The 14,581-nt window shown below is 41.8% G+C and overlaps 1 protein-coding gene across 3 annotated transcripts in view; it reads right to left on the bottom strand.

The window, feature by feature from the left end:
* PLA2G4A (phospholipase A2 group IVA) overlaps window positions 1-14,581 on the bottom strand; it is a 110,456-nt gene that overhangs the window by 37,140 nt on the left and 58,735 nt on the right. For all 3 annotated transcript variants that reach the window (XM_075760562.1, XM_075760561.1, XM_075760560.1), the window contains exons 5-7: window positions 10,568-10,716; window positions 5,957-6,070; window positions 1,594-1,631 (exon numbers count right to left, since the gene is read on the bottom strand). In XM_075760562.1, the coding sequence (XP_075616677.1) occupies window positions 1,594-1,631; window positions 5,957-6,070; window positions 10,568-10,716 (301 nt within the window). The remainder of the gene's footprint in view (window positions 1-1,593; window positions 1,632-5,956; window positions 6,071-10,567; window positions 10,717-14,581) is intronic.

Below are 14,581 nucleotides of genomic sequence, written 5' to 3'. Positions count from 1 at the left end.
ACATAAGATGAAATAAAATAAAATTATGATTAGCCATCTGACATAATTGCATCAGCTGATTTCATGGAGTGATGGATGCAAAAGACAATGGCATGTTGTGTCTTTAAGACGTGCATTTGATACAGAAACGTCACTGTTCTCATATTAGTGAAAACCAAACACAAACTATGCAGCTTCCAGTGGTGCTTTATGTGGTCTTAAAAAGAACTAAATTAAAATATAGCAAGTGAGTTCACCACTCACAATTATAAATTTACAGTCTAGAAATCTGAATACTCTGTTTATCCACTGAACAAAGAACCGCAATGAAAAATGTTCGTACATTCCTACTAACATATACTCTTCTTAACTTAGAGGTTCATGTTAAGGGAAGAGAGGGTAATTTTGACTCTGTATCCATTCAGTCTTACAATCAACGACTGTATGGATCTCAGCACAAATTGTACTGGCTGGCCACAGGAAAAAACCTTTTCCTCTAGCTTTTTCCCCATATTGTGTGATCAAAAATGTACACAGGGCTGTGTAAAGACCTCAATACTGTATTTAAATAAAAGGTACAACTTCAGCTCCCACTTCTCCGAGAATAACAGAGCAGAACTTGATCAGATCTTTTTGTTTAACATATTTCAAAGCCTACTGCCCAAGAGCAGCAAGACACAGCCAAGCATCTTCTGCTCATTTAGTGTCAGAGGGATTAAATACTTGTAACGTACAAACCCAGGAAGGTTTAGGGGTGGTCTCAAGGACCACCCACATGTGCATCTTTACGAGTACAAAATGAATAGCAGAAATTATCCCTGGGGGATGTTTGTCAGTCTCCAGAGTCATTATGAAAGAGTTCTACATTTACAGTTACAGTGCTCAGCACTGCTATTTATAGTTACAGACAAAAAAAAAGACTCTTTAAATGTCTTGTTCTCAGTATTCATTTTTAGACTTAAAAGATATTATTCGGATTATGCCTCAAGGTGATTTTTGGTCTTTCACCTAGGTAGGTGGGAGAAAGACAGCTAGAGAGGAAAAAAAAAAAGGAGAAAAAAAGGTCTAAGCTAGGCATCCGCTTAGCTTTAGACATGGTGAAATCCTGGCCCTACTGAGATCTTCACCTCTGACTTCAGTACTGCATGCTCTTAACGTTCAAATACATTTCAGGGGCAGCTTTGTAATGAGTATCCACATATGCTGAAAGTTAATGTGAGACGCAAAGTTACCAGAGAAGGTAAAATAATGAGGGTAACAGCTGAACCTGATGTCTGAGTTTATTAGAGAAAAAGTCCTTGAAAAGGTAACATAAAGGTTAACATAAACCAGGATGAGAAATTCGTATATGATGGCGTTGATCCTGCAAACATTTGGAAAGGGCACACCACTTAGCACAAGTAATGGTGTTTAAGTCAATGATACAATTACAATGTGAAAATAATGCTCAATTTTAAAGTCTCCTGACTTTACTGTACTTGGTATTTCTATGTTAAAACAAGGAATTTTTGTACTCTACCTGACATGTTTTTAAGAAAATTCTAATAGACTAAAATAAAAAATACCTTTGCTGCTAATATTTTTTCCACCTTTTTCTAAGGATGAGATACTTACCATACTTCAAGAGACAATTCCAAAGTCATTTCTGTGACCTAAACAAGAAAAATTTAAATATGGTTACACCACTTCCAAAGGGGAAAAAACCCACAAACACACCTGGAACATAAACTATTACTGTCAGAATTCTTCTTTAAATGGCTTTTTTTTTAAAAGGAGGACACTTCTGAAATACATGAATGAATTTCTTTTCTACGCAACTTTTTTTTTTTAAAAGCACACAACGTGATTCCCAAATACACCACTAGCACTGCATACAGTAGGAAATGCTGCTCAGTGCTGCTAGGTCCTGACTTTCATTCCTCTGATGCCATTGTCTTGGCTTTCTTCCACTGACAATCACTTTTTGACAGTGCTATTCATCTTTGGCCTGAAGGGATCGAATTGTCTTCACACACTTATGATCCTTTGTTTCTACCGCCAGCCACAGTCTATCTGCCCCTTGGTTCACTGGGTAAACTTCATACCCAACTTGTATCTGAAACAAAGACTTGTAAGGGAATGAGTGTCCTGTGCTCCACATGAGCCACCAAGTGTCTTTCCACTGTTAAATACGCTTAAATTGACAATCAGGAAGAGTAAATACTTACAAGTTTCTGAAAGATGCAAATAAATGAATAAATGCCACTGCATAATGATTTTATTTGCAGACCACATAGAACTACCTGACCCGTAAGCTATGGGTTTTGTCTCCTCTACCTCTTTCATTGAGCACTTAAAGGGGCTCCCTGCAGGCAAAAGGTTAAAAGATGCCGGTTAAAGCACCAATTGCATTTGTTAGGCAGAATTCCAGAGTATGAGGTTGCTAGAACTGAGACAGAACAGACAGGCACTATCATCTCCCCGAGCTCTCTCATACGCCATGGCCACCAACACACTGGTACAGCCTTTAGGTGTGTAACAGACTCACACACAGCGTCTTCCTCCTCCTCTGTGGTATGTGATCACTACGAAGGGAGCTAGAGCAGCTCAGACTGAACATCTGCTTGACGCTTATAGAGCAGTTAAGGACATGGAAGTGCAAAGCTGCCTCTGGCCTCCCACGTCCCACATATCTGCTGGCGGGCCAGGTAAAACTTGGCACTTCGCTCCTGCCCTCTGAAACGGGAATTGTAAATGAGGTGGCGTATTCACAGGGTGGTGGGAGAAAGGAAAGGGAAAGATATAACAAAGGGAGAGCATGAAGAAACAGAGAGAAGAGTCATTTATGGAAATACTTCAAAGACAGGGTAGTAATTACATTATTCCAGCACCTGATATTACTAATTTAGAAAGCACTTCAGAAACCACACAGTGATCCAATGCTTGAAAAAAATGCACACACACGGTATTAAATAAAACCTTGAAGTGAAACATTCCTATAGGGAAATAGCATGCCATTTTCTATACCTTATACAGACTGCCACAGAAATCCCAGGAATACACGTGGTGTATATAAATCATCTACACTGGGCTCAACCTGACCTGATGTTCTCTTACCATTTGCTTATAAATTCCAGAGTGCATTTGGCTTTTTTCACTGCTTTTTTCCCCCTATGTACTCCACCAGGTTTTGCTGAGTGCTGATGAGAAGTTAAAGTGTATCTGTAATGTAGCAAGGCCTTATATTATTGGCATGAGCTTTGTAAACTGTTTTCAAAATATATTCATGAGCTCTTTCTCACTACCTCACCTTGGGCCTGGAATAATTAGGCATCTGCAGTCAGCCCAAACTCTGGAAGCCCAAGTTACTGAAGCACTTAGTGAAATAAATATGCAGAAACTTCAAAAAAATGCAGATACTTTAAAAAGAAAAAAAATGAGACTATCAAAATTCCAGCTGCCCTAAGGCTATGCCTAATTAAATGCTAAATCTTCCATATGAAACTCTCTGATTTCCAATAAATAGGACTGTTACCACACTTTTAAAGTTATATCACATGGAAAACAGCAGAGCAGTCACAAATTAAGACCTCTGATCATATAATAAACCACAGCCCAAAACAGAAATGCAGACAGTATTTATACATATAGCATATGCATACAATATATATACATACAAAGATAACAAGATGTGATGGATATAGCTACAAGTATTGAATTATATTCAGAATGGCTTGTGATGTGTTACTCTAATAAATGACGATATTCTGATACGTGCAGAACAAGCTCAATTACACACAGATTTAACAAAAATTTCCAGGAGTTACCGTGCAGGCAGACCACCCCTGTTAAACTGACTCCATCTGTTTCGAATACGTGTTTAAAGAGAATAATCCAATTGGGACTTGCCTTTTTTTTTTAAAGTGTGCACATTAATGCATTATTGCATGGTAACTAGGGCTGGGTTACAACAAGCCAGGTATTGAAAGTGAAACATATAATAATAAAAGAATTTACATCTCATAACATCCTCGTCAGCAAGCTCAGGCAGTGTGGGTTGGGTGAGGGATCAGTGAGGTGGGTTGAGAACTGGCTGAATGGCAGAGCCCAGAGGGTTGTGATAAGTGCTGTGGAGTCTCATTGGGAGCCTGTGGCTAGTGGTGTGCCCCAAGGGTCAGTGCTTGGTCCAGGCTTGTTCAACATATTCATCAGTGACCTGCACGAGGGGACAGAGTGTACCCTCAGCAAGTTTGCTGATGATACCAAGCTGGGAGGTCTGGCCGACACACCAGAAGGCTGCGCTGCCATTCAGTGAGACCCGGACAGGCTGGAGAACTGGGCGGAGAGGAACCAAATGAAATTCCACAAGGGCAAGTGTAGGGTCCTGCACCCAGGGGAGAACAACCCCAGGCACCAGCACAGGTGAGGGCTTGACCTGCTGGGAAGCAGCACTGTAGAGAAGGACCTGGGAGTCCTGGTGGACAACAAGCTCTCTGTGACCAGCAGTGTGCCCTCGTGGCCAAGAAGGCCAATGGTATCCCTTCGGTGCATTCAGAAGAGCGTGGTCAGCAGGTCGAGGGAGGTTCTCCTTCCCCTCTGCTCTGCCCTGGTGAGGCCACATCTGGAGTTCTGTGTCCAGTTCTGGGCTCCCAGTTCAAGAGAGAGAAGGAACTACTGGAGAGAGTCCAGTGGAGGGCCACGAGGATGATTAAGGGACTGGAGCATCTCTCGTATGAGGGAAGGCTGAGAGAGCTGGGTCTGGTTAGCCTGGAGAAGAGAAGACTGAGAGGGGACCTCAACAACGCTTATAAATATCTGAAGGGCGGATGTCTAGAGGAAGGGGCCAGACTCTTCTCAGTGGTGCCCAGCGACAGGACAAGGGGCAATGGGCACAAACTGGAACACAGGACGTTCCATCTGAACATGAGGAGAAACCTCTTCCCTCTGAGGGTGACCGAGCACTGGGACAGGCTGCCCAGAGAGGTTGTGGAGTCTCCTTCTCTGGAGAGATTCAAAACCCGCCTGGACGCCATCCTGTGTGACCTGCTCCGGGTGATCCTGCTCTAGCAGGGGGGTTGGACTAGATGATCTCCAGAGGTCACCTCCAACCCCTACCAGTCTGTGAATCTGTGAATTTCTGTTAGCTTTCTGGAAGCCACAGGCATCAGTAGTAGAGATAACATACTGACCAGCAAAATCTGCGCAACCTCTCATGCTAACAAAGTCCGTTAAACTAAATTGAACCAAATGGTGCAGAAACCGGTTTAGCAAGCGTAAGTTTGAGTTTAGACTTTTAAAGAGGATTCTGTCAGAAAGGACACCGAGGCATTCAGCAGCACTGCTTAATTCTTCTCTCAGCAGGACTGTAAGAACATAAAAGAGTGCCTTTAGGCCAGCACTCTGTGTTTAACCATGGACAACAGTGAATGCTTGGAAAAGAACTTCAGAACAGGGTACGCAGAGAAAAATCCTCCCCCGAGATACTCCCTCCTGTGCCCCAAATGTTCAGCTACGTCCTGACTGAAGGGCTGCCACCCTTACCGCCTCCATGTCATATTCTGATCCCTTCCTGAATTCAAAACACAGCCCTATATTAAGAAAACACAAACATACATAGTACTGAGGTAGACTGATGGGATCAGAAATAGCCTTGGATTTCCTTTCATCTAGGACCATGTACATGATGAGTATTGAGAGCAGGCCTTATGCTTCACCAAAGTGGTTGAGGGAATACTCTGAGTAACATCAGACTCAGTGAGAGCCCTTAGGATGTGTCACTTAGCCTTTATAAGCACCATCCTCTACTGATTTATGAAGAAGCTTTATGTGACCAGAATGGGGCACAGATAAAATTCAGACACCTGATAAAGGACTGAAATGTGGTACGTCCTGGTCTACACAACAGTTTAGGTCTCTCAGTTCAAGTGCTCTTTTAAGAACTTTCCATCATGTTCAAAGCTGCACCAACACAGGTAAAGCTATAAAGGTCACAACTTACATCATTGAAAGTTAACTGGACCTCCTTCTTCTCTCCCAGTTTCAGAGAAGATATAGGAAATGTGGATGTGCCAAGAGTCTCATCCATAACGTAGTTGGCATCCATCAAAGTAACCTAGAAAAGATACGTGGGTATTCAATTCTACTTCGATAAATCCCTTTTTAATTCCATATAGCCTATGCCTAAAGTTTAAAAAAAAAAAAAAAAAAGACAATATGGAAAAGGAATAGGCCTAATCCAGCCCAGTCAATGCCCAATGCCAACAGACATGTTCTTTTAAAAGAGACGTATAGTGTAGGTGGCACCTTCAAGGCATTCAATTCCATGAGTACGGCAGTATCATTTACAAAGCATTTTTCATCTGAGCACCTTTGTCCGTAAATCTCACCATCATTCAAAGCAGACATAATACCTTCAAATTATACGTATAAAATATACAATTACTTCAAATTTCCAGTTAGTAAAACCTGTCTACAGAGAAACTAATATCGTTTTGAAAGTGATACACCAAAAAACATGTCAGTGAAGATAGAATCCATACATTCTAGCCTTGTATCTACAGACCAAGATTTTTATTGCAAAATTGCACAGCATTCCAAATTACACAAAGCTTTTCCCTGTATCCAGCCAGATCTTCAAGTCTCTTCTCATATTCTCCATGTCAGAGCATATACCTTTTTCATCTGTGATACTATCCAAAGATGTATGTGGATACCACAGAATACTCTTCAATGCTTTTGCTCTAATCTACATGGGTCTACATCTAGCAGTCTTTTTTCTCAGTGGCAGCCTTCCAAGTTCTCAAGATGTTCAGAAAGAATTTCAAATTACCATTTACATGGTTTCTATTGAGTTCTCCAAACTCATTTGGCTTACGATTTTTTTCCACTTTGTGGAATTGTATCTTCTAAAATATCGTATGTTTGCAGCTTGGACCATATCTTTTGCATAAAACAAATGGAATCAAGATACTATCACTTGAATAACTCGTTGCTACATCTGGGTTCAGCCTCTTCTCAGCTATAAAGAATCTTCTTCATCCTGTGCCACAGGCAACCCTTTGAAATGATGAAATGTATTTTAGGACAGAACTCATTATTTTAATGGCAGCTACATTCTTCTGTTTCCCTGCAGAACTTTATGCCCATTGCTGTAATCTCTGAGGGCTTTTAAAACCAATAGCAATAGCAAAAACTTCTTAATGGGATCTTGGAGAGTTTCTAACACTTCAGAGTGAAAACTGCACTTGGGACAGAGTTAAAGATTTAGATTAAAATAATCTGAGGAGTCGAGAGGATTGTGGGGTCTGTGTGAGCTTGGGAATTCACAATGAGGTTGTGGGTGGGGAGGTGGTTTCACAGATTTGAATTCTGACACTGCACTCCATGCACAATCCAAAGGTTCTGCCAGGCATTGCATGTGTGTACAACAATGGCAGAACACAAACATCAGTATTAACCTAAAGACTATACCTTTCATGGGGAAGAGAATGTTTACTGTGAACAACACATATATGTGTGGCTAAACCACGACAATGTATCAACCAGGTCCACAATTAACCATCATTACAGGGTATCACTGGATCTTTGCAGGCAATTTTCATGGAATTTTATAGCATGTGTCTCAGAAACCAGCAACAGCCCTAAGTTATTGTAAAGATACATTTCCAAATTCTACTTATTATCAATCTTGTTGTGTTCTGTTACAGGAGACAGAGACGTGCAGAACCTGGCAGTATGCTATGGCCATACTGTCCTGGAAATCAACAGTGTGCCAGCTCATAAAAACCTGCACTTTATAACGACTGCATAAAACCATGCCAAAATCTGAGAAACACCTTACAAAATGTTAGCCAAATTACAAAAGATGTTTTAGTAACTGAGGGTTCTCATGCTGCTGGGAAATGAGCTAGTCACATTGTTACCACGGAAGGAAGCAAATGACCCAGGGCCCCAAAAGGTCAAAAATATCTGAGATCATGTAAGAGTAAGAAATTAATGGCTTGCCAGCATCTCGACTTCTTCATATCAGAATGCATAAAGACACAGCGTGTAAGAGGTGGTACTGTTCCCAAGAAGGCAGCAGGTAAGCCATTGGCCGCTGCTGTTTGTGACTTTAAGAATTTATCCTTTAAAAATCCTTGAACCAAGTTTTGTACTCAACAAATTCATACATTAACACAGAAGCTGCCTAAGTGTAACTGCAAGCAGAATCTGACCTACTGTTCGTAACTATTATTTGCTATTCCTCAGCTTACCATTTGTGTTGGGTTTGCGTGGCAAGGTTTTGGTAGTGGAGGGGGGGCTACAAGGGTGGCTTCTGTGAGAAGCTGCTAGAAGCTTCCCCTGTGTCTGACAGAGCCAATGCCAGCCGGCTCCAAGAGGGACCCGCCGCTGGCCAAGGCCAAGCCCATCAGCGCCTCTGGGATAACATATTTCAGAAGGGAAAAAACAGTTAGGGGGAGCTTTTGCAGCCGGAGAGAAGAGTGAGAAGATGTAAGAAACTCTTACATTTTCCACCTGCAGCCCATGGAGAACCCCACGCTGAAGCAGGTGGAGACACCTGAAGGAGGCTGTGACCCCGTTGGAAGCCCGTGCTGGAGCAAGCTCCTGGCAGGACCTGTGGATCCATGGAGAGAGGAGCCCACGCCAGAGCAGGTTTGCTGGCAGGACTTGTGGCCCTGTGGGGGACCCACGCTGGAGCAGTTTGGTCCTGAAGGTCTGCACCCCATGGGAGAGACCCACGCTGGAGCAGTTGGTGAAGGACTGTCTCCCGTGAGAGGGATCCCATGCTGGAGCAGGGGAACGATGAGAGGAGTCCTCCCCCTAAGGATGAAGAAGCGGCAGAAACACCGCGCGATGAACTGACCGTAACCCCCACTCCCCGTCCCCCTGTGCCGCTGAGGGGGGCGGAGGTTGAAGCCGGGAGTGAAGTTGAGCCCGGGAAGATGGGAGGGGTGGGGGGAGGTGTTTTAAGAGCTGATTTTATTTCTCATTCCTCTACTCTGTTTTGCTTAGTAATAAATTAGATGAATTCCCTCTCTCAGTTCAGTCTGGTTTGCTCGTGACAATCATTAGTGAGTGATCTCTCCCTGTCCTTATCTCGACCCACAAGCTTTTCATTGTACTTTGTCTCCCCTGTCTAGTGAAGGAGGGCAGTGACAGAGCGGCTCTGGTGGGCACCTGGCCCCAGGCAGGGTCAACCCACCACACCATTCCATTTATCTTTTGAAGATCATGAGAGCTACTACAGATCACATCAATAATTTAGCCAACTGCAGATCTTCCAAAAAAGCACAGGATCTGCAAAGAGACAGGTAAAAATCTCTGTCCAGGGACGTCTGTTAGAATCCACAAAGGCTTTATCAGGCAAAATTGAAACAATTTTTAGTTCCCATACTGCAACAAAGGCAGGTTGATGAACCCAAGTTATTCTTTTCCTCTTCCTATTTCCACAAATGTTTTCTCACAAAGAAGCCAGAATCACTCCATTCCTCTAATTCCTGATATCTATTTGCCTGACCTACTAGAAAGCAAGAAGTAAGGGATTTCAAACTGTTCTCAAGTTTCATGTGGCCAGTTTGCATGTCTACAACCAAAACATTTAGTAAGAATCAACTCAGGTGACTGGTGGACCTGACCGGCTGGTGGAAGCTGTTTTGGGTAACTGTGAATTCCTGAGTATTGCTGTCTCTTGTGCAGGACGCATATGGTAGTTCTTTGTGCTCCACTGAGCTGAACATGGGATTCTTCCTCGCCCAACTGTCGAACGTACCCCTCTCCCCAGGAACACAGGGAGCCTTGTAGGAAGCACAATTCAGTTTTCAGATCTTGAACAGTTTAGCCCCAAGAGATTACGGTTACTAGCTCAAGGAAAAGCTCCACAGGCATTAGCCTCCGTCCCAGTTGGCCCATTTATGCTGAAACTCTGTAACCTTGGGTCAGAAGACTTCACAGGTTACAGCCATCTCCTACGAAGAACCAAGCTAACAAAGGACTCCAGATAACCTTAAATGCTTGCCATGCCCACTTATAAAATAGTTACACTTAACACTCACCTTTTGTACACAACCTGGAAAGGCTTAACATACTGAGACTTAATGGTGGCTTAGTCAACGAGCCTGCACATGGAGTAAGAGTACCCAAACCATTGCTGGGTGGGCTACCCAGCCCTTGGCTCCAGGCACAGAGGAGAAAGGAGAATCATGCTGCTATGTTCTGTCTCCTCAGGAAGAAGCAGGGAGTGGGCAGAGACTTGACTTTACCCCCAGCTATTCACTGTCCATAACAGTTGAATCAGTGTAGGAAGCACACAGAAAATAATTTATGGCTGATGCGAAGAACAGTAAACTACTAGTCCTCAGGAGCAGTTTGAGATGACTCAGAGGCATATCTCACAATGACTCTCAAGGTTACTCCTCGAATAATACAATTTATACAACATCTCTTGCTTAGCACCATGCCTAAAGGCAAAACCCAACCTTTAATGTTTAGAAAAAAGCTGAAATCTTGAGACAACAGATGCCATGCACGTACAAGCTACTGTTATTTTAATCTTCCAGACATTGTACAACTTCTGTTTTCACAGATGCAGCTCAGCCATGTGATTTACCTCAAGAACATTCTCTTGGTTGGGGTCCAAAATGAACTCAAAGGTCTCATTCCACACGGGATTCACATTGTTATTGAAATGCTTCGTTCTCTTCCTGCAATCAGGGGCAGATGGGATGAACAGCTCCACATACGGGTCTGGAGTGTCAACTACAGAGCAAAACCGATGTTCAAGTTAGATAAAATTCTTAATAATATAAATAATAATCAATACAATTATGTGAAACCACACATCACCTCATGGTCTATGACAGAGACATATTCAACTATATAAATTATGTGAATATAATGACATGAATGATACAATGATATTAACAATCTCCCCAAAAGAAACAGACATTATGCTTTTAAGAGGGGAGGAGAAAAGCCTTGAACAAACAGAATGGCACAGGGACTGAGGCAAGTTTATTGGAAATGTGTATACTTCTACCAGGCAGTGGTAATTATTTGTAAAAGCTCTTACCCCTTCCTCTCTTTCTAGCCTTTCATTACTTTGGCTTGTGTCACAGAAGTTAAGTATTCCACAAGAACAGTCTGCTGTTAACAACGAAAACCAGCAGCTTGGTATAGAGTTTTGGATCCTCTTTCACCTTTGCTGATTTGGCAATCCTAAAGGAAATCATCCAGGCCACTTGTGCCCTGCTGAACACAGCGTAAGGAGAGCTGCTCAAATCTGAAGCCACTGCAACCACCAGAGCTTTGCGGGGGTCACCACAGAATCAGGATCTTATTTACACAGTATATTTGAGTAACAACTGTACGGAACACTAACTGAATATACAGAAACATACACCAACCGTAGCTAATCAGAATTATCAGCGGGAGAAAAATACACGTTTGACAAAACTCATCTGATGTGTCTAGTAACAGCCAGTCCTGAGAGGAAAGAACGCATTGCTGGCAGCCATAAAAATCTGACCTCTCCAGCTGGCTAAAGCATGTCACTTTGTTCTGTCCAATGAGATTTTTTTCTGTCAAATTGAATTGGGCCAAGACTGATGTAGTCCTTTACAGATTTCTCTAAAACATTGCTCAGATGCTTCACAGGAGAGCATAGGAAGCTATTTCTGTGGGTTTGGTGATCATGAAAAGCCACCTGCTCTGCTGTGGTAAAACGCGCACATCTTTCAAGCATCCTTTCTTCAAAGTTTGTCCGCTGCTTTAGCAAACACTTTCGAGCAACTACAATACCCATCATAAACAAAAATTCTTTTCTTAAAGCTCTCTTTTTGAAAGAGATTAAAACCCACTACTACGTAAAACAGGTCTGAACATTCCTCCTTGTACACACTAAAGTCTAAAGATACTTTTTTCTACAAAGCCATGTGATTTTAGAGCCTGTTGGATTTAAATACAACATTATCAATGAGATTGCTGACGCCCAGAACCACAAGGTCATTTCAGCTGGGAGAAGGAAGAAAAGAGAGAAACAAAAAAGTGTGATACTTGCAAATGAGAATTGATTATCTTTTGGGAAAAAATCAACCAACTAACCAAAAATAGGCTTTTTGAAACCACTCAGGAGCTTCTGTACGTGTATCAGGGCAGAACGGAATCCAGACACAAAACATTTGGCCTCCTGGCAATTCCAGTGAGGAACATCAGCCAGACCTCACGTGCCTTCTGATGCCATTGCCAAACGTAAAAGACACTGAACTGAGCCACAAAGTGCTTCAAATATCTCTGCAGATACACAGTAACAGGCAAGGGTTATGCTTTGAGTTAAGTATTCCTCTAGCTAGGGAAACTTCAGGGACAGTAACCAAACCTTCTCCTAGACTCAGGGTCCCATCAATTAAAATTGTGTATTTAATAGATTGTGTATTTTAATAGATTTTGTGATTCAAAGATTTCACTGTGTGAGAATTTCCTTGGGCTGCTACAACACTCCCAGAACTTCCTAGGGAGTTTTACACCATGCTCCCTATCTGTGCGTCTTACCTAATTGCTAAGGTCACCCTGCTACCTGTATAATTAACAAGCAGCTATTTCAGGGCCCCTTGAAATTAAACGGCAAAATATCTACCGAAATCAGCAGTGACAAGATCTCATCTGGTAAGCCTGGACATCGAGCACTACTTTGGCCATAAATACTACAGACTTGCTCTGCCCAGAGACTGAACTTGCCTACAAAAGCTTGGGTTTTAACCAAAGTAACGGTGCTCAACACTGTTCTGGGCAAAACATCAATGCTTCCCTTTCCGTTCAATTGTTTATGTGATCAGCTCAAATGATAAAGTTACAAAACTCTTTTAATTTTTTCTTTTAAACACAATCAGCAAATGGTTTCCTATCTGTACTGAAAATCCCAAAGCCTGTGAAAACCCCATACCACCGCAGAGCTGGCATACCGATGCCATTACTAACTTCTATCAAACAGGCTCCAAGTCAGTGTGGAAACAGAAACTAAACCCAAGGCACGGAACAACCAAACTTAGATAAATCAGTCTCAGTAACTCGGTATTGCTAAGCCGTCCTCTCACTCCCTGCCTTTATTATCTTTTTTATCTCGAGGCAAAGAGTTAATCATCCGCCCTTTCATGTTTGAAAGTTTATTTTGTGCTATTTTCAACTAAGAAAATGAAAATCTATTCTTTTATAACTTCCTTCTTCGCATGAAGAGGAAGAATACCGGAAGACTCTGTGCTCTGATTAAGATATTGTTATAAGCTACACTACATCAACCAAAATCTTACTCCTCATTATTGGTTAGGGACTAAAAACTAGCCACCAGCAATCTGGCAAGTTACACAGAAGCATTTGCTTATGTATTTCGAAACATTAAAGTTATCAAACACAGATAAAGCAGACAGAGTGTGTATCCTTTTGCATGGATATATTTATTCCTGCTTGCGGTTTTGCTAGTTGTTTTGCCAGGTATGTTTTTCAAAAAACTAATCTGAAAACGTAAGTGAAAAGTAGCTTGATCACTGCCGTTATCTATATTTTGATTTTAAAAGCAAGCATCTTTATGAAATGCTTTATGGGTCAAAAGCTGATGTTTTGCGAGTGTAATCAATACAGAATTATCTATTTAGAGACAACTGTCATGGAATTGCTCTTTTATTTTAGCAGCCTACTTGAAATACCAACCAGAGACTTTTCAAAAGAAGCAATCAATGTGTAAGAATTTGTACCTCTTCCTCGGGACACCTCTGAAGAAAACAAGGTTCCTACGCAGCTCAGCTAGGCTTCGGGCTATTCTTTGCACAGGCACGCGCGTGTGACTCCTCCATCGTTTGTGGGCTAGCACTCTGCAGTACATTGCAACTTTTTAACGTAGGTAAAGGTTGGAAGGTTTGCAAATGGACGCGGGCAGTGCCGTATGACAGTGGCTGTACAGTAGGATTCCATAGTCCTATCTTCCCAGCACTGACTATTTGCAGCAAGTGCCTCAGTGTGTGCATGCAACTAAAATACCGTATTTTCAGTGTCAAAAGCTTCATACGTAACAGCACAGATCACAGAGGGACCAGACTCCATTACTATTTCTCAGGAAAAAATGAATATGAAGTGACAATTAAGTACAAGTGTATTTAAACCCGCATTTTAACACTAAAAAAGAAAATTAAGCGTTTCAGCAGTGACATCAATGGAACTAACAGAGGGTCCTGCGATTAGCAGCTTATAGCTAGATAAATTATAAAAGTAATTAACACAATGCTCATAATAATCCTTTTGTACGATTTATAGCACCCACCAAATCTCCAGGGGCTGAAGACAGATATCCAATAACAAAAGCAGAGTCAGCATCTAAACTGTTATTTTTCAACACACTGGCTTAAGAAACGGTGGAGAGGTAGGAAGTAAGGATTCAATGACTTTTCCTCGTTTGATTTATCTCCTGTTTAAGTAATTGCTATAGAATTCTATCTCTAAATTACATTATGAACCAGGAAGTGAAACACACAATGGACAGTAATTAGGATCAATCATTTTCACATTAAAAATGAGTAATGCTTTAAGCAATCTGTCTAGCAAAGAAACCTGTAAAATTTTCTACAATGACTGGAAA

Source organism: Balearica regulorum, chromosome 8, assembly GCF_011004875.1.
Source record: "Balearica regulorum gibbericeps isolate bBalReg1 chromosome 8, bBalReg1.pri, whole genome shotgun sequence".
In the NCBI taxonomy this organism is placed as follows: domain Eukaryota; kingdom Metazoa; phylum Chordata; class Aves; order Gruiformes; family Gruidae; genus Balearica; species Balearica regulorum.
Note: the sequence above shows the minus strand (reverse complement) of the source record. Positions and strands in the feature narration are given on the sequence as shown.